The 24306-nt window shown below is 41.9% G+C and overlaps 1 protein-coding gene across 10 annotated transcripts in view; it reads left to right on the forward strand.

Annotated features, from left to right (window-relative positions):
• pan (transcription factor pangolin) overlaps positions 1-24306 on the forward strand; it is a 649800-nt gene that overhangs the window by 584772 nt on the left and 40722 nt on the right. For 8 of the 10 annotated variants that reach the window (XM_071681257.1, XM_071681258.1, XM_071681250.1 and 5 more), the window contains 4 exons: positions 4053-4143; positions 12555-12662; positions 16754-16867; positions 22596-22669. In XM_071681257.1, the coding sequence (XP_071537358.1) occupies positions 4053-4143; positions 12555-12662; positions 16754-16867; positions 22596-22669 (387 nt within the window). The remainder of the gene's footprint in view (positions 1-4052; positions 4144-12554; positions 12663-16753; positions 16868-22595; positions 22670-24306) is intronic. The other 2 variants (XM_071681255.1, XM_071681256.1) reach the window with 1 other exon arrangement.

The following is a 24306-nucleotide window of genomic DNA, read 5'->3' on the forward strand; positions in this document are numbered from 1 at the left end:
AGTTGCAGACCTTCTTGGAGGAAAAAAAAAGTCACAGCTCAGCCAACAAAGGGAAAGCAACTCGACAAATGATGTGAAAGGCGTGGACTATAAACTGTAATCGTGCGAGAGGCAAGGAAAAGGAAGGAGAAGGAGGAGGAGGAGCCATCAGAGAGAGAGAGAGAGAGAGAGAGAGGAGAAAAACCCAGATTACTTCTTGTTGATACACAGTTTGGATATCGAGAACCACACGATCCCATCGTCCACCAAGACCAGGAGAGCGCACACACACACACACACATGGATAACCAGGGATAAACCAGTGGTCAGTGAGCTAAAGATGTTCACAAACACCCTCGAAAGGACCCAATGGTTTCTTGTTTGAATTCCTCTGTATTCCTATGTATTTGTGATTTAGACAACCTAAACGACTTCTTCCGAAGCAGTGGACCAGCCACGTTACACATCGGCTGCATTCTTCAACCCCCCACAAGACCTGAATAAGGCCATGGAGAGGCATTCCTCACCGGGACCAGACTCCTGGAACCCTCCTCTCCTCCTCAGCATTAGCTCGGACACCAAGTGTCATCTGTAAAGAGAGCCTGAACTCTGGCATGATCCCAGAACGTCAGCGAAACTGACTCCTATAACCTCACTCCAGAAGGAGGATGTTGACGAACAGGTCACACGGTTTGAATCGGGCAGTTTCCATCGCTCCCAAGCTCTGTTCTCTCAGGGGACTGTACCGCCTCTCATTCTCATACGTGACATAGACGCAAACACAAGCCAGATTCATATCATCCTTTGTAGATAAGACAAGACTGATCTTACCATTAAAAGACGCAACGAGACTAGAAAAAAAGAAACTGATAATCAGCTCTTTAATGATGAAAAATGTTAACTACGCTTTTACGGAAGATGTGAAGCAATAAAAAGTTTACAGAATACCGGACAGACACGGAAACCGTCATAGTTCGGGAGAGCAGCGAGGAAGACCCCGAGGTAATAGTGTGTAATGACCTTACGTCCAGCGGGCACAACAGAGCAACAGGTGCCTCTAGCAAAAATAATGGCAGGCTGGATCCTACTCATCCTTCAAGAGGAGAAACAACACCAGTGATGACGCTTTTGAAGGTTTGTACTCTGCCGAACACAGTACTACTCTGTATTTATACCTATCGGAGTGCTAAATGTATTCAGAGATCTTCCCTCGCCCACATTGGTGCCGTTAAGAATCAGGAACACTGGGAACGAGTGGGAGCACCGAGGCTGTGCTGTCGGGAACGCAGACTGTCCTGGAAGGCCTGGTTCCCATGTTATCCTCCAAAATGACTCTTTATTGGCACGACAGGTATGGAATGACTCCTTAAATACCACTGACACATTGTGAATGTTATAGATCCAGAAAGTACATATCCTGCAGCCACAATAAATGCTCTGTGTGTGCATGGTTGAATACTTTTAAGACGGGCCTCAGCAGCCACCTACAGATCGTACGTACCCACCAAGTCGGCATGTCTGGGTCAAGTAACTTGTCCGGCCTCCAACAGCCTGACGGAACAGAGGAACATCGCGACGGCGTAGCTGTAGGGATGGTACACCTCCGAAACCATCGTTAGGGAAGGATAAGGAAGAGGATGCAAGGCGACCACTCTTACCACAGTAAGCTTTTCATCATGAGATGTACCACACGAAATTACACTTCTTCTTTTTTCTCCTTTTTTTTAGCTGCATCTTTTTGTCTTAGATCTCGTATTTCAGCCGGTACCAGTGACGACGTTAGCCGGGTAAGCAGCGTACCAGGTACCGGTGGCTTTTGAGAGCCTGGAAATCCGGTGTCACATTTCTCAAGAGGGGTCAGAACCTCCCCGTGGATTTCCTGGTGTCCTGCAAAACGTACGAGAATCTGGATTTAAGGTTCCCGAGGGAGAGTGAGGGTGTCTGTGGAATTGTGTTGTTACAGTCAACTACGATTCATCAGTGATTGTTGATTTTCGGTTGATGGAAGCAAATTTGCCAGTTATGATAAGTAAATAGAGTATTTAGATATTTTGTATTATATATATATATATATATATATATATATATATATATATATATATATATATATATATATATATATATATAATGAAGGACTACTGAAGAAATAAACAAGACAAACTTAGAAAAACTCAGGGTAAGATTTTGTTATAATTGCAAGACGTGTAACTATGTGGAAGTTAAACAGTGACCATGTGGAAGTTAAGCAGTGAACACGTGGAATTTAACGTGACCATATGAAAGTTAAGCCGGTGATCATGTGGAATCTAAAGTGTTCATGTGGAAGTTTAAGTTGCGATCATGTGGAACTTAAGCAGTGATTATGTGGACTTTAAAGTAACCATATGGAATTTAAGTTGTGATCATGTGGAAGTTATGAAGTGATTATGTGGAATTTAAAGTGACCATATGGAAGTTATGAAGTGATTATGTGGAATTTAAAATGACCATGTGGAAGTTGAAACAGTGATCATGTCGAGGTTAGTGTGTGGATATGTTAAAGTTCAACAGTGACCATGTGAAAGTTCAACAGTGGCTATGTGGAGGTTAAACAGTGATCTTGTGGAAGTTAACCAGTTTGGGTTAAACAGTGACCATTGAAGGTTAATCAGTGATCAGTGGGAGTTTAAACAGTGACGAGTGTAAGTTAGATGGTGACCTTGTGCATGTTAACAGTGACCTTTGGAGGTTAAACAGTGACTTTATGGAGGATAAACGGTTACCATGTTGAGTTTCAACAGTGATCATGTGGAGGTTAACAGTGACCATGTGAAGGTTAAACGGTAACCATGCGGAAGCTGCACAGTGACCATTCGAAGGTTAAACAGTAATACAGTCGACGATAAACAGTGACCATTGGACGTGAAACAGTGACCGTGTGGACGTGAAACAGTGACCGTATGGAAGTTAAACAGTGACCGTGTGGAGGTTAAACAGTGACCATGGGGAGGTTAAACATTGATCTTGTGAAAGGGTTAACAGTGAGCAGTGATGGCATGGGATATGCATGGATCACTGTTTTGGCTGTACCGTAACAGAGAAGGTTTTGTGCTGCAAGCGATCAGGGCTGTGTAGGTGTTGTGTGGACGTTTATGATGTTATAAGAACTAGGAACACCATCGAAATGTTGGTATGCACTGTACACTAGAGAACTCTCTTATTGTTATATATTTTTCCCTGTGTTTAAGTCACACTATCACTCGACAACGTGTTATTCTACATCTCGCTGTACGAGGGAATGAATACGCCAAGGATGATGCTAAAGTGTTTCTGGTGCATCTGTGTTTGCTGTTTTAGCTCATCTTTATTCAGTGTGTCATTTTTCTTTAGTTATTATTTTCCTTGAATATTGGATGACATCATCTGGCCCGTAGCTGAGGCACATATTCCTTTTCTTGTGTTTGAAGACAACAAGGATCACTGATTATATAATGGCTTGATCTCGTCTTTGCAGTGACAGTGTTCAGGTGTTTATAGTTTTGTGGGTTTATATATATATAAGGTGTTAATAGTTTTATATCTAGGTTTGAAATAATGGTTCAATGGTTTTATGATGTTTTATGTTTGTGTCACAATGATGGTGTTTATATTTTTTTTCATACAATAATGTTTATAGTTTTTTCAGCTGTACTTGACGAGTTTCAGCATGTTGCAATAAAGATTCTGCATTTGTGTTACAGTAATTCATGGATATATTTATCGTGCAATATTGATCTTGTGTTTTGTGTTGCAGTACTTTATAGATTTATATGTGTTGCAATGTTCTACATTGGTGTTACAGTAAATTATGAGTTCACATAAGTTGCAATATTGTCCGGTTTGTGTTACAGTAAAGATTCAGGATTTGTGTTACAGTAAATTATGGGTTTACTTAAGTTGCAATATTGTTCTTCTGTGTTTCAGTAAAGATTCAGTATTTGTGTCACAGTAGATTATGGGTTTATATATAAGTTGCAATATTGACCTTCTGTTTGTGTTGCAGTACTGTACGGGTTTATACGTGTTGCAGTAAAGGTCTTGTGTTTGTGTTGCAGGTCTCCGGCCCCCTGTGTACCCGTTCGCGGCTTCGGGCCAGTACCCCTACCCGCTTGGGGCCGACTTCACCGCCCAGATGGCCACCGCCTGGTGAGTTCCTGCCTCCCCACCTAGCCTCTCTCTCTCTCTCTCTCTCTCTCTCTCTCTCTCTCTCTCTCTCTCTCTCTCTCTCTCTTTCTCTCCACACTGCCCCCTTTGTTTTTCCTCTGATAAGGGCAAAAAGCATGTTTTAATCGATGTCATTTAGGTCGAAAAAGGTATAGTTATTATGAGCTTCTCGAAAAGAAAGGAAAAAATTACAGTGAGATTAATTAGAGCTCCTTGTGTATTCGTTGACCCGATCTTTGGAAATGGAAAGATTATAGAAAGAGGGAATGGCGGCAGAATGATGGGAGTTTCACAGCTTCGCTCTGTGAGGAAATGAGTCACCATAAAGACTCATTCTCGTGTGGTTGGTCTCCACACTGAAGCTACGGGAAGCAACAGCCGATCGCGTGTCCTGGGTGCAGATCCTGTGGGTTAGGAGAAACGCAGACACTTCACATGAGCTGGGGCCAAGATGATACCCGGTAAACAGAGGGAGGAGGCAACAGAACAGCGAACGGAAGGGGATGGTTGGAGAGAGATATGTCAGGTGCGCTAATAAGGCACAGGATTTTTTAAGTACAAAACTGTTAGAAATAAGAAGAAAAAGAATAAGCGGTCTTTTCCTCCTCCTCCTCCTTCTCTTCCTCCTGGTCTTCCACCTCTCCAGCAGTTGCTGGAGGAAGGACCAGGTAAGCTGGCTTAGTCTACACATCACCTGAGCTAAGATTAAGCTCCCTTAGCACCTCCACCTCCTTCACCATCTTCTTCACTCACTGGTACTTTCTTCCTCAGAATCACCTCCACCATCGCCTCCACAGTATCTGCCTCCATTAGTACTACCATCCCCACCAGTAATGTCTTCGTCCAGTGCCTCCCTCCACCAGTATCAAGCAGCCTGGTCCTCCTGCTGTAGTCAGTGTCCCTGGCAGGTGTTGAGAAGCCCTGGCTTCCCCACTAAGCCCTCCAGTAGCATAGTCTCCGTGTGTGTTTTCCACTTTCTCTCTAAACCGCTGGCCAGTGTTGATCAAACCACATATGTGGCCCGGAAATCTTTCTAAGAATAAATTTCGATTTGAACATTGCCCGGTTCTCCCAAGTTCTCTCATGTCTAGACAATTATCAGCATCTGTGTATGTTGTGGTGTTGCCTGTTGCTCTAGATATGGATATTATGAGGTAAGATAATTTAGATTGAATATGGTTGCATTGGACACTGATCTTCCTCCACCCCAGCAGGTAGTGCTTAGGGACTTGACCCCCCCCCCCCCTCCTCACGCACCGCAGGGATTCGATCGTTTATTAAGTGGGAGGAATAGAATGGATCCATCCTTCTTGTTCCTCCCTGCCCGCCACACATGTAACCCCTGCCTGCACGCCTGACGTAAGAATGGATGCTGACGTTGGACTCTCCGCCAATTACGTTAAAGCTTCTTTCTGCCGCTCCTCTAGGGGGGTGGGGGGGGGGGTTAAAGTTGTATTTGCCGTTCGTGATCCCTGATGTGGTGAGCGTCTTGCCCACACCGATGCCCCTCCCTCCACCTACCCCTCTCCTTGACTGATGTGATGATGTAAATACGTTTATCCCGTCTGATCATGTGGGACGCCAGTTTGTGTAGAGTAGTGGGGCAATCCTACCTACGCGCAGACTTCTGATTCACAGCCAGCATTACAGTCGGCGATTCCTTATCACCAGTTGTGGTAGTTAGCTTTGAACTCTCTGGACAAAGTTGATGAGTAGCGAATCGTCTTTGACTGACTTTTTTTGTCCCTGAATTTTATGTCTGTGTCATTATATATGCCTGTACTTCACAGGTGTTATAGCATATGATTTCATGTATGCAATGTGGCCAGTATTTCCCCACAAGCATGCACCTGATCTTTCAACATCTTGGCAGCATTTTCCGGTGCCCCTCTCGTGTCCCACGTACATTTTTGGATACTTAAAAGTTTCTTTCGTGTGTCCAGATGGTAGTACACCTCAAGCCTAGGAGCAGGGCAGGTGTTGTGGCCTGTTTTTCCCCCGTGTCTTCGTCTGTAGGGAACAAGTCTTTCCCTCCAGTGCAGCGAGGCCTCTGGGTTTTGAATAAGACTCGCTTTCTCTCTCTACCCATTCATATATCGCGTCGCGGCCATAACTCCAGTTTTGACTGCTGATCACATTGATCCGAGAGGATCTGGTGTGTGCCACATGACGGGCAGTGTGACCTTCAGTGCCAGGGTAAAGGTCGAATAATTGTCATGATCATGGAGTTGACCTCTTTCTAGGCCAGGTCGTCTCGACTGAACAACATAACGAGACGTGGAATATATGTATGTCGTCACATGAATGTGTGTCGTGTTTACTTGGGCAGACGACGGCATTAGAGCGTAGCAGCTACCGGACCCATGTAAACATCCTTAACACCAGACCATAGGTTACTGCAGGATGTTAGTATACAGTCTCAAGATATACCTATATATACCTTTATATACCTTTAGATGTAGCATAAGGACCATTACCTTGCAGATGAGCGGGTATTTCTGGGTAGAAGCTGTACAGTTATCGGTGTTGACCATTTAAGTGAACGAAGAGCTACAGTAACGCTTGGCATTGTATAGGTTGAGGCCATTGTTGCTGTCGCTGTTGAAGTCGGAGCAGCCTTCCCCTCCCCACCGTACTCTCCCTACTTAAGACCCCAATTGTGTAGCCTCTGGGTAGTCGGGGTTGTCGATTTGACCCCACTACTGTTCCCCCGACCCCGCCCTAGCCATCCCCGGCCCTCCGCCAGTGGTGGACCCCAACCCCCGTGCCCTAGCGATGTTGGGGGGTTCACTCACCTTCGACAGCTGGTCCTCCCAACCCGAGCCTTACACCCCCCAGACGGCGGCCCCTCTCTCCCGTGTACATGACTTCTCCAGAGTCATGCCCATGGTGGCCTCAGCCTCGCCGTCTAGGGTGTCTCGGTACTTCTACTGAAGATAGGAGAAAGCTCTCCAGATGCTTGTATTGTCAGGGGGTGAGGCAAGGTGGTCGGTGGGACGTGGGCAAGGCACCGGGGGGAGGTTTAAGAAGGGACGGGTGGCTGAGTATGGATGTGGGTAGCGGAGGGTATGGTGGAGAGGCTCATTACCAGCTGCTGGTGAATACAATCTTGGTGACCACACCCGCCCGCCCACCAGCCTGTCTGTCTCGGGCTCTGTAGGTCATGACCTCCGCACACACACACACACACACACACACAGTGGGTCACCGCTCCCAACCTCACCTGAACTGGCTCTTTTCTGCACGGAAAAACAGTTCGTCACAGACGATTTTATTTTCCCAGATGGTTTAGTCGCACGTCATCCTCCTCCCCTGACATTGTCAGGAGGTTCGACTCACACAGCCCATACTGACGCCCGTCCAGGCTGTGTATGGTGGAGGAAGAGATCAGAAACACATTGTTTGATGTGGAAACAAACGAAAAAGAAATACACAACTTAAGGATAAATGCCTGTAAACTTTAAATTATTATTATTGTTATTATTATTATTATTATTATTATTATTATTATTATTATTATTATTATTATTATTATTACTATTATTATTATTGTTATTGCTATTATTATTATTATTGTTATTATTATTATTGTTGTTATTATTATTATTATTATTATTATTATTATTATTGTCATTATTATTATTATCATTATTATTATTTATTATAAATCTGTTGAGGCTCAAATAGCGTTACTCGTGGGCTTGAGGCGAGGTATCGGCCTGGTCTGTCTTTAGATTTACCTCTGGTGATGTTTGTAACTGCTCCAGCTGGAAGATCATTCCATATGTTGGCGATCCTGTTGAAGGACGTTCTGTACCTGCCTCACATTTTGCGTCCATTACAGTGACTGGAGTCAGACTGATGACCAGCTAGACAACGCCCAGATTAAGGATGTCGCAACCTTCAGGAACTCCTGACTACTTATATTTGATCTTCTCTTAACTTTTCCTGAGCTACATGACTTTTAGGACATTGGAACGGCTCTCGCAGGCTTAGGTTCACGAGCCCGGGGATCGTGTTAGGTAGGTCGCCGGGCTAAACTGTTCTGTTCTGTGGTTTCCAAGTAGGGCGACCCCAAAGTGAGCAGAGTGTTCGAGGTGGGGACGCAGCAGTGAATTCTAAAGAGTCAGAATTAGTTTCTAAACTTAGATTCGAATGCCTTACTTGTGAAGCCTAAAAAACTTATGGTCATCCCTTGTACGAACTCCTCACTTGGCTTAGGTCGTTGGGGATTATTATATAGCCAAGTCTTTTTCCTTATTCACTCTGTGGAGCTCGAGAGAATTCTTTGTATTTGTTTGTCATTTCGCATGTTTCTGGTGATAGATATGGCTCTGTACTTGACGTTATTTAAAGGGTATTTCCCATCAGTAAGGCCCTCACAGTTTGTGTGTATTACCTTGTAGCTGGAGAGAATGAAATTTCTCGTAGCTTTACTTAACAGCTAAGAATCGTATGCGAGTGTAGGTGTCGCGCAACATAGGAAGTCTTTATACCATCCTATACCCACCATCCTGTCCTCACTCTTCTCTCTCTCTCTCTCTCTCTCTCTCTCTCTCTCTCTCTCTCTCTCTCTCTCTCTCTCTCTCTCTCTCTCTCTCTCTCTCTCTCTCTCACTACACCTCCTGTGTGTACACTCCAGGCATGGAGAACCAGTGTCATCAACACTGTTTCATTCTCTTCTTAACTTCGTAAACTTTTTGAAGTTTTGTGGAGTTAATGTTGTTAGTATTGGTAATGTTGTCTCGATGGATGTGATCTTCGGAAGGGTTTACAAGAGAGTGATTGGTGATACTCAAAAATGTCTTTATTCTTTATGAGAAATATTGGTTTACGTGTTCTTAGTTATTACTGTGAATTTACGCGTTGGTTTACATGTTATCGGAGTCATCACTATGAGTGTACTTTGGGTCTACATCTTCGTTTACATGTTATTACAATCATTACTGGGGTCTTCCTCTTGTTGTGCCTATTGGAGTGATTGCTATGGGTCTACTACACCTTAGTTAACTTGTCGCTACAACATTGATGGGCAAAAGTATAAGAGGACAAAAGAGAAGAACATTTATACAGTTTTGAGTATACTTCCTGGAAGATGGTGTACAGAACTTGTGTTTCTTTTGCTGAAGGTTTACACCACGGGTAACCTTGGAAGGTAAACCATACCTGTAATTCTGAATGTTTACATCATAGGTTAACCCTGTAATCCTATTGTGGGGACTTGTAGCAACCATTGAAGGGCTTGGTCCTCTACCGAACCGTTCCCTGCCGTTCTTTCGGAGTGTCTAACGTTCGCCTGGCTTTCCTAACGTTTTTCGTCACGAAGACCTTCCTAATCTCGTTCAACGTACGTTCGTGGTTCCAGTTTTTTTTCAGCTTAGCTTTCCCACTCTTACTTCACATCAGATATCCTGTTTCTCATGTTTCCTCATGATCCTCATTGGGCCCTCCTCTCCCATTAACCCTTTGCGCACGACGCTACGACCCTTGAGCAGGACGATAAGATCCTTGAGCACTACCCTTAGGTATGATGGCCTGGCCTAGCCATTATACTCAAGCGTCGTACCGTCGTGCTCAGGGGTCGTAACGTCATGCTCAGGGATCGTAACATCGTGCTCAGGGGTCGTAACATCGTGCTCAGGGGGTCGTACCTTCGTGCTCAGGGGGTCGTACCTTCGTGCTCAGGGAGTCGTACCTTCGTGCTCAGGGGTCGTAACGTCGTGCGTGCCTTCCACGACCCCCGTCCACTTTGAATTACCGAAATCCTTCCTTCCTGTGGTTTGTATGAGTTACGGTGAGGCGTGCAGGATGTGCTGCACATGTATGTTAAGAGCTCCCTGTCGTCCATCGCTACGTCTCCATTCTGTATGGTAGAACTTCCCGTTAGCCAATGCAAAGTCTCCGTTCCTTATCCTCCATAATAGAACTTCCTGTTATCCATTGCAGTTTCTCCTTTCATTTTCCTCTATGATAGAAGTCCCCGTTATCCATTGCTACGTTTCCGCTCCTTATCCTCTTCAAAAATTCCAGAAACCAAAATTCATTAGCATGTTTTTGTGCTCAGTAGGCCAGAAAAAGTGAAATTAAGGTCCCGAGACTCTTCAGCATGAATTTTAACAAATTTAGCTAAACATGTTAATTGTGATTGTAGGGGAAACACGTTTAAAAAAAAGAAAAAACATGGCCACCGACGACTTTAAAAAACTGGATGAGAAAACATACGAGGAAGTTGCTACTGTTAACAGACCAAGAGCATACGTGTGATGTAGGCTTCAACAGGAGCATGAGATGTGTGATGTAGGCTTCAACAGGAGCATGAGATGTGTGATGTAGGTTTTATGAGGAGCATGTGAGGTGTAATGTAGGCTTTAACAGGAACATGATTTAGGCTTCAGCAGGAGCAAGTAAAGTGTGCTGTAGAATTCTACAGGAGCGTGAGATGTATTATAGGCTTCAACAGGAGCATGAGAAGTGATCTCGGGTTTCTTAAAGAGCATGTGAATTGTTTTGGGCATCAGCAGAAGCATTACGTAAGCTTCATATGTACAGCTTGAGGAACATGAGGTAGGCTGCAACAGGAGCATGAGAAGTTGAATGTAGGCTTCACCAAGAGCATGTGAATTGTGATGTAGGCTTCACCAAGAGCATGTGAAGTGGGATGTATGCTTCATTAGGAGCATGAGAAGTAGGATTTAGGTTTCAACAGGAGCGTAAGAGATAGGTTGTAGGCTTCAACAGGAGCATGAGAAGTGGGATGTAGGCTTCAACAGGAGCATGAGACGTGGGATCTAGGCTTCAACAGGAGCATGAGAATTTGGATCTAGGATTCAACAGGAGCATGAGAAGTGGGATGTAAGCTTCAACAAGAACATGATGAATGTGATCAACTTCAGCAGGAGCATGAGTAAATGTGTTGTATGTTTCATCACGTGCATGAGAAATGTGTTGTAGATTTCAACAGAATAAGGAGCATGAGGAGTGTGATGTAGGTCTTAATAGGAGCATGAGAAGTGTGACGTAGGGTTCAGCAGGAGCATGTGAGGTGTTACGTGGACGCTGAAATACATGATGTGAGCTTTAGCAAAACAGATGCATGAGGTGTCACATAAGCTGTAGCAGGAGCATAAGAATGTTGATGTTGACTTCAACAGGAACGCACAATTATAGTGGACGTTTCTTTAGAAGAACGCGATGTAGCGTAGACTAGAAGGATAAGAATTCTCATATAGGTTTCAAACAGGTGCATAGGAAATGGCTTATAATTCATTTATGTAGGCTTCAGACATAACAAGAACACGAAGATTGTGAAGTAAGATATGAGCTGGTGGAGTGTATAGGCTTCAAGAGAGAATGAGAATGAAGAATATGAGGTAGGAATCAACAGGAGACTTGAGAATTTGATCTAGGCTTCATCGGGGCAAGAGAAGTGATGTAGGCTTCCACTTTAGTGAGATGTAGGTTTCAAGAGAAAGTGAGCTTGGAAGGTTTGATGTGGTAGGCGTTGAAAAGAACATGGCAGATGTGATATAGACTTCAAACAAGATCATGAAGATTATATGTAGACTTCAGCAGGAGCAGGAGAATTATTTATAGGCTTCAACAGGAGTATGAAAATTATATGTCGGCTTCATCAGGTGCAAGATATGAAATGGACTTGGACAGGAGCATAAGGAATGATCTGGGTTCTTGAGGCTCAAGTACGCAAGGAGCATGTCAGGTGTGGTGTAGGCCTTCATGTGAGCAAGGTGTAGTAGGCTTCAAGAAAACCTAAGCCTCAGAAGTATGATTTAGGCTTCGAAAAGAATAGAAGCACGAGGGGGATGCCTTTATCAGTAGCGTAAGAAACGCGTGGGCCTCATCAGAACCCTGAAAAAAATGAAGTATATTTCAACATGTGTATTGCCTTAGCTTCATGTTAACAAAAGATGTGTGATATAGGCCTCAGCATTAGCATGAGGTGTCGAGTAAGCTTCAACAACAGCATGAAAAATATGTTGTAGGTTTCAAGAAAGATGGAGCATGATAATTGTGAGGTAGGCTTCAACAACATTAAAAATGTAATGCAGGCTACAACGGGAGCATGAAAAATGTAATGTAGGCTTCATGAAAACGTGAGCATGAGCATTATGAAGTAGATTTCCTTAGGAGCATGAAAAAAATGTGAATTAGGCTTCCATGGAAGCATGATAGATGTGAGGCAGGATTCAACAGAAGCATGATGTATAGGCTTCAACAAGAGCATGATGTAGGCCTCAGGCAAAGCATGATACATGTGCTGTAGGCTAGGTAGTGATGGCCCTCCCACCCCTCCCCTAGTGAGTGTAGGCGGGTGAGGGTGGCAGCAGTAGTGAGCTGGTTGGTTGATGTTGGTATGTGTGTTGTTTTATTTGCAGGCCCACTGCCCGCATGCTCCACCACCCGCTTACCTCCACCGCCCCGTTCTGCGGTACCACCTACCCTTCCTCACCACTCTCCCTCTCCACAGCTACCACCCTGCCCAGGTTAGTGCCACACACACACACACACCACACACACACACACACACGTTCAGCATACACACGCACTCACGACACTACACACACACACACACACAAACACACACACACATATACACATCTTAATTTAAACAGAATCTCATATTACTTATATTCACATTGTATCTAACATACGATTTTTATACATTACCTTTTTAAAGTCACAAATTCTGACGGATTAACATGTTTATGAATTATTTATGTATATTTTTTCTTTTGTCCTTATTTTTTGGTAACCCTCTCCATTTTTTATTATTTCCCTTCTTTTGTATCTTATAGCTATATCACCAACCGTACAGCTTAGTTTCACCAGGCCCAAGTCGATATTGACATGTGGAAATAGAAATTATCAGTTCAAATGTGTTGTACTGGGAAGCTTTAAGAAAAGTACTATGATATCTGAGGACGGCCATGTAATTGTATTACATATCAGAAAGGTACAGTAGGAGATGATAGGGTGAACATCTAGTCCCGTGACTGTTCAGCGCAGTACCGGCTGTACATATGACAGAACAAACTATGGAGAAATTCATTAACATAGGGGACAAATTCTCCTAAAACAGTGAAGTTTTGAATTGTAGTTAAGGTCGCGGCGTCAAAAAAGCTGGACTGATCAGAGGAGCATCTAAGCATATGTAACACAGTAAAGACGAACCTCCAAAATTATTTTTTTTTAAGTAATTCAAGGGGAAACTGGACACCGTTCCAGATTTCCATGTCTCTTTGTGGAACTTCAGCTTCAACCGGGACTATGTATGCATAGATCTGTACCACATGTCGGTGGTGAAATGTAATTGTAATGTGTTTCTCTTTACGTACTCAGGTAATTAGACAGCGGGTACGTAGCCGACTTTGATTCCACAATTAGGTGATGGGTACAGTTAGGTTGTGTTGTATGGATAGTTAGGCTATGTTATGATTTTGCAGGTCACTTCCTTTACCGAATACAGTGTTAGGGAAACAAACTACACTTTTCTACTTCAAATAATGTTTTTAGTTGAGCCACCAGGTAATAATACAAAAATTCCAGACTATTGGATTAATAACTAACTTTGTAAACTTAGAATGTTTACTCAAGTCATAGACGGGGTAGCAGTTGCAGTGGCCAAAATAAATTTTGTAATACGTCGAAACTAACGCTCCTCCGAAGAATATACAGTGAAAGTAAATGTTGAATTACTGACATTAAAGTGTATTTTGTTTTTTCTGGAAGAAGCTAAACAATTAGGTTTGTCAAGAAACCGTACATTTATCATTTTTGTGCGGATAAACTTCTGCACATTGGCCTAACGTAAAGCAGCGCAATGATTCATAAGGCACTCACACACTTAAAACTAAGCTACTGTGCCGAACACTTTCTCCGAAGTTGCACTAAAATGTAACTTGTAACATGACGCCAGATTTTAAGTATGGACAAGATAATGTTACGATACCATGTTTTTTTTTTTTTTTTTTATCTAAGGTACTCGGACCTAATTGTGATAATAAAGCTCCGATATCAACGTAGATTACTAAACTACTTTTCGTCTAACCCAGTAACCTAACCCTAACCCAAACTAAACTAAACTAACAAGAACAATATTACTGGTATCGTAAAACGTTTACTCCTTCGGTATATAGAACGTATAAAAACATCATCACTTGAGTCCAGGATTCATTGTCTTATTTATAGCTTTTCCTGTCTTCTAACCCATCGCATTAGTTCTCTCTTCTCTTTCTGTTGAAGTCATTTTATGTACACAATGTTATATACTCGTTATACATACTTGGACTGTCGGATGAGGCTGCTAACATTTAATTAGATATTCAAAGAGGCATCATCATATTCGAATGTAGGACGGGATTTCCTAGGATATTTTTCCACTCCCGGCCGTATTCCCCATAACAAATGCCACATACAGAGTGGAGTTGGAAGACACTAGTCCACACCCCATCCCCCCACCACCTCATATGGAATATAGGAATATAGGTATGTAATGCATAGGTCACCAGTAGTATTGATCTTATAGTGTTCATCTGTCTGTGAATCTGGCTGCATTTTCTGCTTTCTTAGTAAACCTATAACCTTGCTAACACAGATGCTGTCCTGTCGCAGTCTAGATATCTGCATGATTGACCCACATACTGTGATTCATGGTCATTGCACGAACACTGTTCATACGGTTCATCCATGAGCATTGCAACTTCACTTCAACATAAAAAGACCCATGGGAGGATAGATTTCTTTTAAACCTTGCACGTCATATGATCAAGCTTAATCTTGGAAACTGAAAGATAATTGGTCTTTCGGTGGAATTAGGGGAGATATGATTCACGTGTCATAGTTGTAAAAAAAAAAAAAGTTAATGCTACAGGTACGTACTAGATGTGTACGGTTTTAAAGAGGAAATGTCGTACTGTAATTTAAAGTAGGAGAATGCTTGAGGGAACATGCCTGAGAGGGAAACGTCCATGGCAGAAAATGTCTGTACCCTCCGAACTCTGGGAATCACTTTTTCAACATTTCACTGAGGGCACACTCCTAGATACAGGTGGAAGTAGCGTTCAAAAGGCACATTTTGCAAGAAAAGAAGGTCAGCTCATAGTATTGCTGCCAAGTCAGAACGTAGAGGCATCACATGTGCGAATAACATTGATATGTAGCCTTTGGTGAGTTCAGTAATGTTCACAGTAAGTCTTGGTCTACCTCCGTATGTCTCGGATTGCGACCCATTTAGTCTAGTTCTTACAGTTAAGCAAGGACTCCTAGTAGGTCGCATGAGAGAGATGAGTGGCACTGTGTGATGGGGCTGGAACTTTTCACGTGGCTTCCTCTCCAGACTTGCAACATGAGGGTTTGAAGAACTTCCCAGTGATGTGTAGATGAATATTTCATTTAATCCTAACCGTGTTCTTGTGACTGAACCGACCAGTTTAAAGCCAGTGCCTAATTTTTCGCGGTAGACATTGGCGCCGGCCTGGCGACAGACCAAAAGCATGCCTGTTGTTGACAGGTCTTACACTGCATTTCGTAATATTGTAACATAATACTGTCACAGATTCATTCTTGTTTACCATATACAGTCAGACATCACTTTAGAGCTCATGGATGACCAGTGTTAGATGGTGGGTTTCATCATTATTGCCGTAGAGCATCGTTTCAGACTTTCCATATGCTAGTTTTAAAATAATCCCCCCCCCCCCCCTGCAAAGTGTCTGCGTTAGGGAAGGTGTGATAGATGTAGTAAGTGCTCTTGCTGCCACAGTGTGCAGCCTCCAGCTGCTGCTAACATCCTTATTCACCCCCCACTGTCTGTCAGTCCATTGCTGATTGAACGCAACTCTTTTGCCTTGATAATCTGAAATGAAGGAAAGTTATGAAGGACATGTTGGATGTATTGATGTGAAGAAGTGGTAAATACGTTATAGGCAGGAAAGAGATATTTCCGTCTGAACATACTGCGTATAAAAGCGAAGATAACCTTACCTTACTGCCCTTTTCTTCTCTTTCTCTCTCATTTATGTTTCTCAACTTTCAAATAGGATGCCATCACTGGGGCACGCATTTGCACATGTCATGTCAGCCACCTTAAAGAAAAAAAAGAGTCAAACCTAAATTAACGACATTTTAAGCTCCAGTACTGTAACGCTAATCACTGAAGATTTTGTTTTTTGCCCTAACTTAACCACACTAATCTACCTTAAAAAGAATTGTAGACTTATTATCGAGACTTGAACAACTTGGTACATTGTGTTCTCATTCTATGATAGTTACCTGAAGTGTAATGAGTAATACAGATAGTGTGTTTAAGGCACATGTGTGTAGATGCCTAACCAGGATTGAAGAAACTCCCTGCCACTTACTGGTTTAGCCTTTGCATTATGATGGTGTTTGTTTATATGCAAGCCTTTGATACAGTGAAGTAGATTTACTTACTATTATAAATCATAAAGTCATTATATGTTGTGATTAGTAAAAACAGTTTGTATATTATACATATAGTTAATTTTATCCTTATTTATTGATTTTTGCCATGAAGTTTAATGAAGTTAAGTGAAGTTTGTTTTAACGGTTACAGGTTCTCGCCGAGCGGGCTGATGCACCCTCACCCGGGCCTCACCCCGCCCCTCACCCACCCCCTGGTCGCCTCACCCAAGGCAGAGCTGCCAAACACCTCGCACGACAACCACAGGTAAGTACCTCACGCAACCTTAACACTTACGACGACCACAGGTAAGTACCTCACACTACCATCTTAACACTTACGAAGACCACAGGTAAGTACCTCACACAACCTTAATACTTTCGAACGGCTGTTGGTAAGTACCTCACACTACCTTCTTAATACGACAGCAACAGGCGCACCGTTTTCCTTCAAAACTACATTCCTGTTACTTTAGACAAGTCCAGGGAAGTACCTCACTATTTCAACACGTCTTAATACTTACGTTACCCACAGGTGAGTATCTCACACTACACTTCTAATACTTACGCCAGACGTAGGTAAGTACCTCCTACACTTAAGTTTCAAATACAACAGCCACAGGTAAGTTCTCCCTCTTACACCACTTCAAAATAAGTCGGTCTGTATACATGTGTGTCGCACACATGTACATAAACACGACCTATATAAGGTCGAAACTGGAATACGCTTCTCAAGTTTGGTAAACCGCACCAAAAGAAGCACAAGAGCTAATAGAGAAGGTCCAGCGGAGGGCAAAGACGGTACTAGAAATAAGAAGAGGTGATTACAGGGAAAGGCTAAGATGCCTTGAATTTGTTCCGTATGTAAGAAAGGAGAGTGAGAGGTGACCGATTGCGAACTACTTGTTTTTAAATCAGCTTGATAGTAATAGTGCGCAGGTCTTTGAAAGATGTAGGAATATCGCAATTAGAATAAAGAATAGAGTAGTACCTGCGGACAGCATACAAAAGTTTCAAAAGGTGTTTGATCATAGAGATAGGGCCCCGCGATTGTAAGACTCTCTCCCTTTACTGTACAAATAGGTAATCACAAACGTATTCCCTGTAGAATTAGAACGCTTGGATTCCTTGCGACTGAATGCCGGAACATCTATACTTTCATTCTTGCAAACCTCACCAAGCCATACCTTTGCCTCCCCCGCTTGGTCTTCCTCCCTCTCCATCATATAACAGGGTCTGCTTGTAAATGCACAGGAAAGGGGCATATAACACCTCCCTCAGCCTCTCATCAGCTGTCAAAGAGGCGCTTATCACGTCCGTCCACCTCGAATCTCCCCAACCGTCACTTAGACCTCGTCCAACAGTTCGAGAACAAGCTACTGCACCATCTCGCCACCGTCACATTTTGGCCCCCAGAGATCCCTTGTCCTAGAGTTGTAGTTTAAGACCGAAAGCTCACCCATCCCATCCGTGCTCGGTCATACCCTTACTAGAACAATCATGTCTCAACATCGTAGAATTTAGGTTTATTGATTGTAGTCTGTTTTATGATACACTTTCTCTGACGTATCCCAGTGTCCCTAATGTATATATGTACTTATGATTTTGTATTTTCTGACTAAATAAACCTTGAATTTTTCGATAAGAACGTTTATAGTATTAATGATAATAATAATTGTATTATTAGTGTCATCAGTAATACAGACGGTACGGGACAACATGAGGGTAAAACTCTCTTTTTAGCCTGTAGTTAACAGTCATACGGTGTTATTGTTTATCTTATCACCAGTTACGTAGAAGTAATGCACACTTTTTCATAACTCAGTTTTTATTGTTTTAAATTAAATTTTTCCTCAGTAAATTTCTCATGGTAAACATGTGGAAGAGAAAAAAAAGCCCTGAATTCTTTTTACGTCAGAGGAGGATACGTGTCACACCTTCTTGTGGGATAATAAGCGAATTCTCTCATTAAGAAACCATAGAAACCACGTTGAGGGGGGACGTTCGGGCTAATTAGAATTTCATCCCGTGTAAATTAAAGTGTCCTGTAAAAATAATTTAATAAATGTCACCCAGAGTTAGACAGTTTACCTAGACGATGTTATGTGTTGAATGTCTTTTTATATGATGTATAAAGATTCTAAATTGTAGTGTATCTGTATGTATGTATGTACGTGCGTATGTTGAAATAAAACTTGGAAGGCTGAAACAGTAGTGTGCCACACAAGTGATCCGTGATGAAAGGGGGAGTTTGGCCTTCTGATTAGTCACGTCCCAGTAGCTCTGTATGTCTGAGAAAACAAGTCCCGTTTTTTATTTTGTCTACCTTTTAGATTCTGCCTAATTATTGAACGTCGAGACACTGCGGCGTTAAAGAAAACTTTCCTGCGTCCGGATCGTAGAAAATGATTTTTTTTCTTTTAAAGGGTTACTAAAATAAAGTAAATAATTTAACAAAATACTTATACTCTTTTTTTTTATATCATGTTTATGTTGACGGGTGTTGAAATACTTGTTTGTGAACCTTACCAGAAAGAAATTTAGCTGTTGAATGTTTCTTTGATAACATTAAGTTCCATCCATATCAAACTACATTTCTAAATTATTTGGATAATATTTATGTAATCTTATGTGTTCATGGATGGTGTTGAAATTTAGAGTTGCTAAAGACTGCCAATATATGGGTTCGGCTTTAAGATCTTCCTAGGGCTCGTAACTGTAATGATTGAGCCATGAAAGTATACTCTACTCAAAAATGTAGACTTGGATGTTCAGGAGAAGGAAGAACAGTTGTTTTACTAAATACAGGAAGATCAAGGAAAATGTCCTGGTATTAATGTCTTCCATAGCGCGTGACAGAGGTGGTTCATTAAAATGTATGGCATTGTTTAATGTGTACATAAAACACGTACACGTGCAAGTGGCTCTGATTTTGGAGTGGGGGTAATCATTTAACCAGATCTTACAGGCCGGTGACTTCAGTGTTTATTGAGAGTCAATATATCCGTATCCCCGGGCGGCGCGCGTCTTGGATTACCGCCGTAACCCTTTACCGGGGAGCGACGCCAGCCACCCAGCAGCCGCCCGCCCTGCCGGGAGGGGTTGTATCAGCGTTGATGTCGACGACACCACTTCCTCCACCCACACCCCCACGCGGCATCCACATCCGTCCTGCCTCACCCGTCTCATGCTTCCACCTTTATGTCCATGCCCTACTCATTCCTCCACCTGTATGTCCACACCCATATCGTCGTCTCCTTAATCCCACTTCTTTCTTCCACGTATATGGCCTCACACCCACTTCAGTAACTTTACCTGCATGTCTACACCCAGCTCATTCCTCCACCTACACTTTGTCAACAGATAAACTTAGAATTAAAAAGATGTGGGAAAGAAATTTGAAACGAAATATGAGATATATACCAGGATCAACAAGGGTTAGGAGATCGTTCGAATAATGCAAATATTAGAAGCGGAAATATAATCATAGGTACAGTTGAAACTATAACTGACATCAGGAAAAGTAAGATTAATGTTAATGAAACGAAGAAGGCTCGTGTAACTCGGCAGAGTTCAAGCTGAAGGGCAGAAAAGGAAGAAATATTAATAGTCAGTAGGGGTGGAAGTGGGGGGGGGGGATTTCTAGAGGAGGGGAGTGTCGTAATTAAGGAAGAGTTTTACTTTCTCATTTAGTATGTTTGCTCAGCCTCTGCCTTGTGCCTCCCAGCGACCATGAAGGTGGCGGTGGGTGACGTGGATGTCGTGCTTTCGCAGGTATGGTTGTTGTTGGTGATGATGATGTCCATGGAACTCATGATCATAGTTGTGGTGTAAGTGATAGAAGATATCATGGCAGTGTAGTCTAGTTGTGTAGTATTGTGGATATGATGGCAGTGGTTGCCTCTTAGTGGTAGTGAAGGTATCATGAGGGTGGTAGTGAAGAAGATATCATGGCAATGGTAACGTAGTTGTGGTAGTGATGAAGATATCATGGGGGTAGTAGCCTTTTAATGGTTAAGATATCATGACTGGTAACCCATTTGTATTAATGAAGATATCATGGCAGTGGCAGCTTAACGGTGGTAGTAATGAAGATATCATAGTAAGTTATAAGGAGATATTATGGCTTTGGTAGCTTGGTAATCATAGTTGTGGTGGTAGTGAAGAATGTGTGATATGAGGGGAAATATATGCAATCACAGAGACAGTCATCGAGCCAGCCACAGCTCACTGCTGCTGGCATAGCTAGGACCACACCTAGGCGAATCTAGGGGAAAGAGCGCCTAAGGCACGCATTGAAATTGTGCCCCAGGCTTGTTTAGAAATGTACGTACAGTGGATGTATATAAGAATGTTATTTATTAATCTATTATACATTGACGCTGTCTCCCACGTTAGCGAGGTAGCGCAAGGAAACAGACGAAAGAATGGCCCAACCCACCCACATACACGGGTATACATAAACGCCCACACACGCACATATACATACCTATACATTTCAACGTATACATACATATACATACACATACATATACATATATACGCATGTACATATTCATACATGATGCCTTCATCCATTCCTAATGCCACCCCGCCACTCATGAAATGACCCCCCCCCCCCCGGGTGCACGCGAGGTAGCGCCAGGAAATGACAACATAGGCCACATTCGTTCACACTCAGTCTCTAGCTGTTATGTGCAATGCACCGAAACCACAGCTCCCTTTCCACATCCAGCCCCCACAAAACTTTCCATGGTTTACACCAGGCACTTCACATGCCCTGGTTCAATCCATTGACAGCACGTCGACCCCAGTATACCACATCGTTTCAATTCACTCTATTCCTTGCATGCCTTTCACCCTCCTGTATATTCAGGCCTCGATCGATCGATCGCTCAAACTCTTTTTCACTCCATCCTTCCACCTCCAATTTGGTCTCCCACTTCTCCTCGTTCCCTCCACCTCTGACTTATATATCATCTTTGTCAATCTTTCCTCACTCATTCTCTCCATATGACCAAACCATTTCAATACATCCTCTTCTGCTCTCTCAACCACACTATTACCACGCATCTCACTTACCCTTTCATTATTTACTCGATCAAACCACCTCACACCACATATTATCCTCAAACATCTCATTTCCAACACAGCCACCCTCCTTCACACAGCTCTATCTATCGCCCATGCATCACAACCATATAACATTGTTGAAACCACTATTCATTCAGACATACCCATTTTTGCTCTCTCCGAGATAAGATTCTCACCTTCCACAAAAAAGCGAGTATGGCATTGTAATAAACCGTTGAAGATAAAGAATCCAGAGTCAATCCTTGTTATTGATACAGGTATGAAATGTAAGATTACAGTGCTGATGGGTGTGTCTGTGTGTGTGTGTAAAGAATTGCCAAGACTAAAGTATTTCATGTGTGAAAATGCAAATGATTTCAGTGTTTTCATCAATGTGTTTTGCTCCAGGTTTTAATGGGTCTCATTATCCAGGTTGTCACTTTCAAACCCGTTGCAAATGATGAATTTAAAAAGTCATATCAAGAATACCTGACTCTACCTGTGTAAGACTGAATGGATGTGTAACTTCAGATGATTTTATGTGTGACGGGAAGAAAGTAAAAATTTTGACATGGCATGTTGGTTAGAAAACTTAATGATAGAAGAATGATAAATGGCAAATATATTTTTCAATAGACCATATATGCAAATATTTAACTTCTGAGTCTTCTCTAAATACACTGTAGAGGAAATAAGAGTTGAAATCCAAGTCCAAAGAATTTAGAGTCAGGATTGTGGCAAACATAAAGTGAGTTCTGCAACTGCAAACCCAGTCAAAATATGAAATTATCTTGTGTATTGTGGCTGTATTGTGAGTTTTATTCAAGGTATATTAGTATAACACATCCTTGGGTTGATGAAGTTGAGCTTAGTAATGAGATTTATTTTAGTATCATCACAGAAGCATTTCTTGTTCTTTACAGACACCACACATTGGACCAGAAACCAAGCTTGCCATCAGGTGATAAAACACAAATGATAGAAACTAAGAATGGTGGTAAGTAGATCATTTTCTGCTTTGTACTTTATGTTTATATCAGTCTTTCTTTATCGTTTGTCTGACCATAGGTAATTATAACTAGGAATTACCTTATAATTCTATGTTTAAGCAGTTTAAAGTACTCCAAGTTTGTGAGTGAATCATACCAACAAGTTAAGCAGAATACCCATAAAGCAAGGTAAATGAGTAACTATATTATGGTTTTCTGAAGTGTGTTAGGGGTCTGACTAAGACCCTCTGTGACCTCTGTAATCCTTTCGTGTTAAGGCTAACAGAATGAGCATGGGGTGCACGATAAATATGCTGGGGATACCGGCACAAATCAAATATTAGGAAATGAAGGAAGTGATGTATTATCTTCATGTAATTTGTTGGTATGTTTACACACACACACACACACACACACACACTATGAGTGGCATTTAATGTGTGCATTTATGTATGTATGTATGTGAACATGTATGTATGTGTATAGGTGACTGTAATGTTGTATTATAACTTTTCAAAGAGATGCAATGAACCAAATCAGTTGCCTGATGAAAATGCCAAAGGCCCAATCAGGATAGTACCAGAAGCAGTAACAATTCCATCTTTTGAGATGAAAGAACTTACAATGGGGATTTTTAAGTTGATCAGCAGGAAAGTCCTGGATTTGCATATGGAATGAGAATAATAGAGAAAAAAATTATAGATTGTGTTTAGGAGAATTTCTTGCTCTGACATGATGCTGAACACCTGGCTTATCAGGTACACTTTATAGAAATTTGTCATGTGTTATTCAATATCTTACTTTTCATCCATAACTCCAGACAGATAGTGTAAGATTTTCATGAGATTGGTCATAAAACTTTTTTCTTATATCTGATGCATGTCTGGATCTTATTGATGTTATTTTACATGCCAGACCAGTAAGGAATTATATTTTGATTAAGACTTGGGACTATGCCTTCCAAAATTTTCCATATGTGAATTATTCAGACAAGTATGTGTTTATCATCTGTGCTATTGAGAAGAGTTTAAGTAATTTCAGCCAATTCTGTATTTTTTTATTTTGACAGTGAAGGCTGTGAATGACCCCTTGCCTGGGAAAGTGATTCAAAGCAGAATAGTATTCAAGTCTGGATTGTATAACTGATTCATACTCATCAGTGTTACATGGAAATCCATAAACACAGTGCCTTTGAGCATTAGCATTAGAATATTGTGGATAAGATATTTGAGATGTCTGTTCTATGAACAAACTAAAGATGTATCTACCACAAAGTGTACCAAGTAAGCCAGGATCTCAGGGGGAGTGCATTCCTTTACGTTTTGGCCTCAAACATCAGAGGAACGACACCTGCAGCTTGGTTCTAAGATGTGAATGAAGAAGAAAATTTCAAAATCAGAATAGTGACATCATGAACAGAACTATATCATCACTTTTAAGCTAAAATACTTATGTTCTTTAAATGACTTTGATTGGCCATATATTATAAGAAACAAGTACTAAAAGTTTTCAGTCACCAGTTATTCTTTTATTTATGGAATGAGAGCTGTAAAATTAGTAAAGGATATCAAGAACACCTCTAGTCCTAATACAGTTTTTGTAGGTTACATGATTACAGAGATTTTTATTGTTATGTAGATTTTGC

The sequence above is a fragment of the Panulirus ornatus genome, chromosome 32, assembly GCF_036320965.1.
Source record: "Panulirus ornatus isolate Po-2019 chromosome 32, ASM3632096v1, whole genome shotgun sequence".
Classification (NCBI taxonomy): domain Eukaryota; kingdom Metazoa; phylum Arthropoda; class Malacostraca; order Decapoda; family Palinuridae; genus Panulirus; species Panulirus ornatus.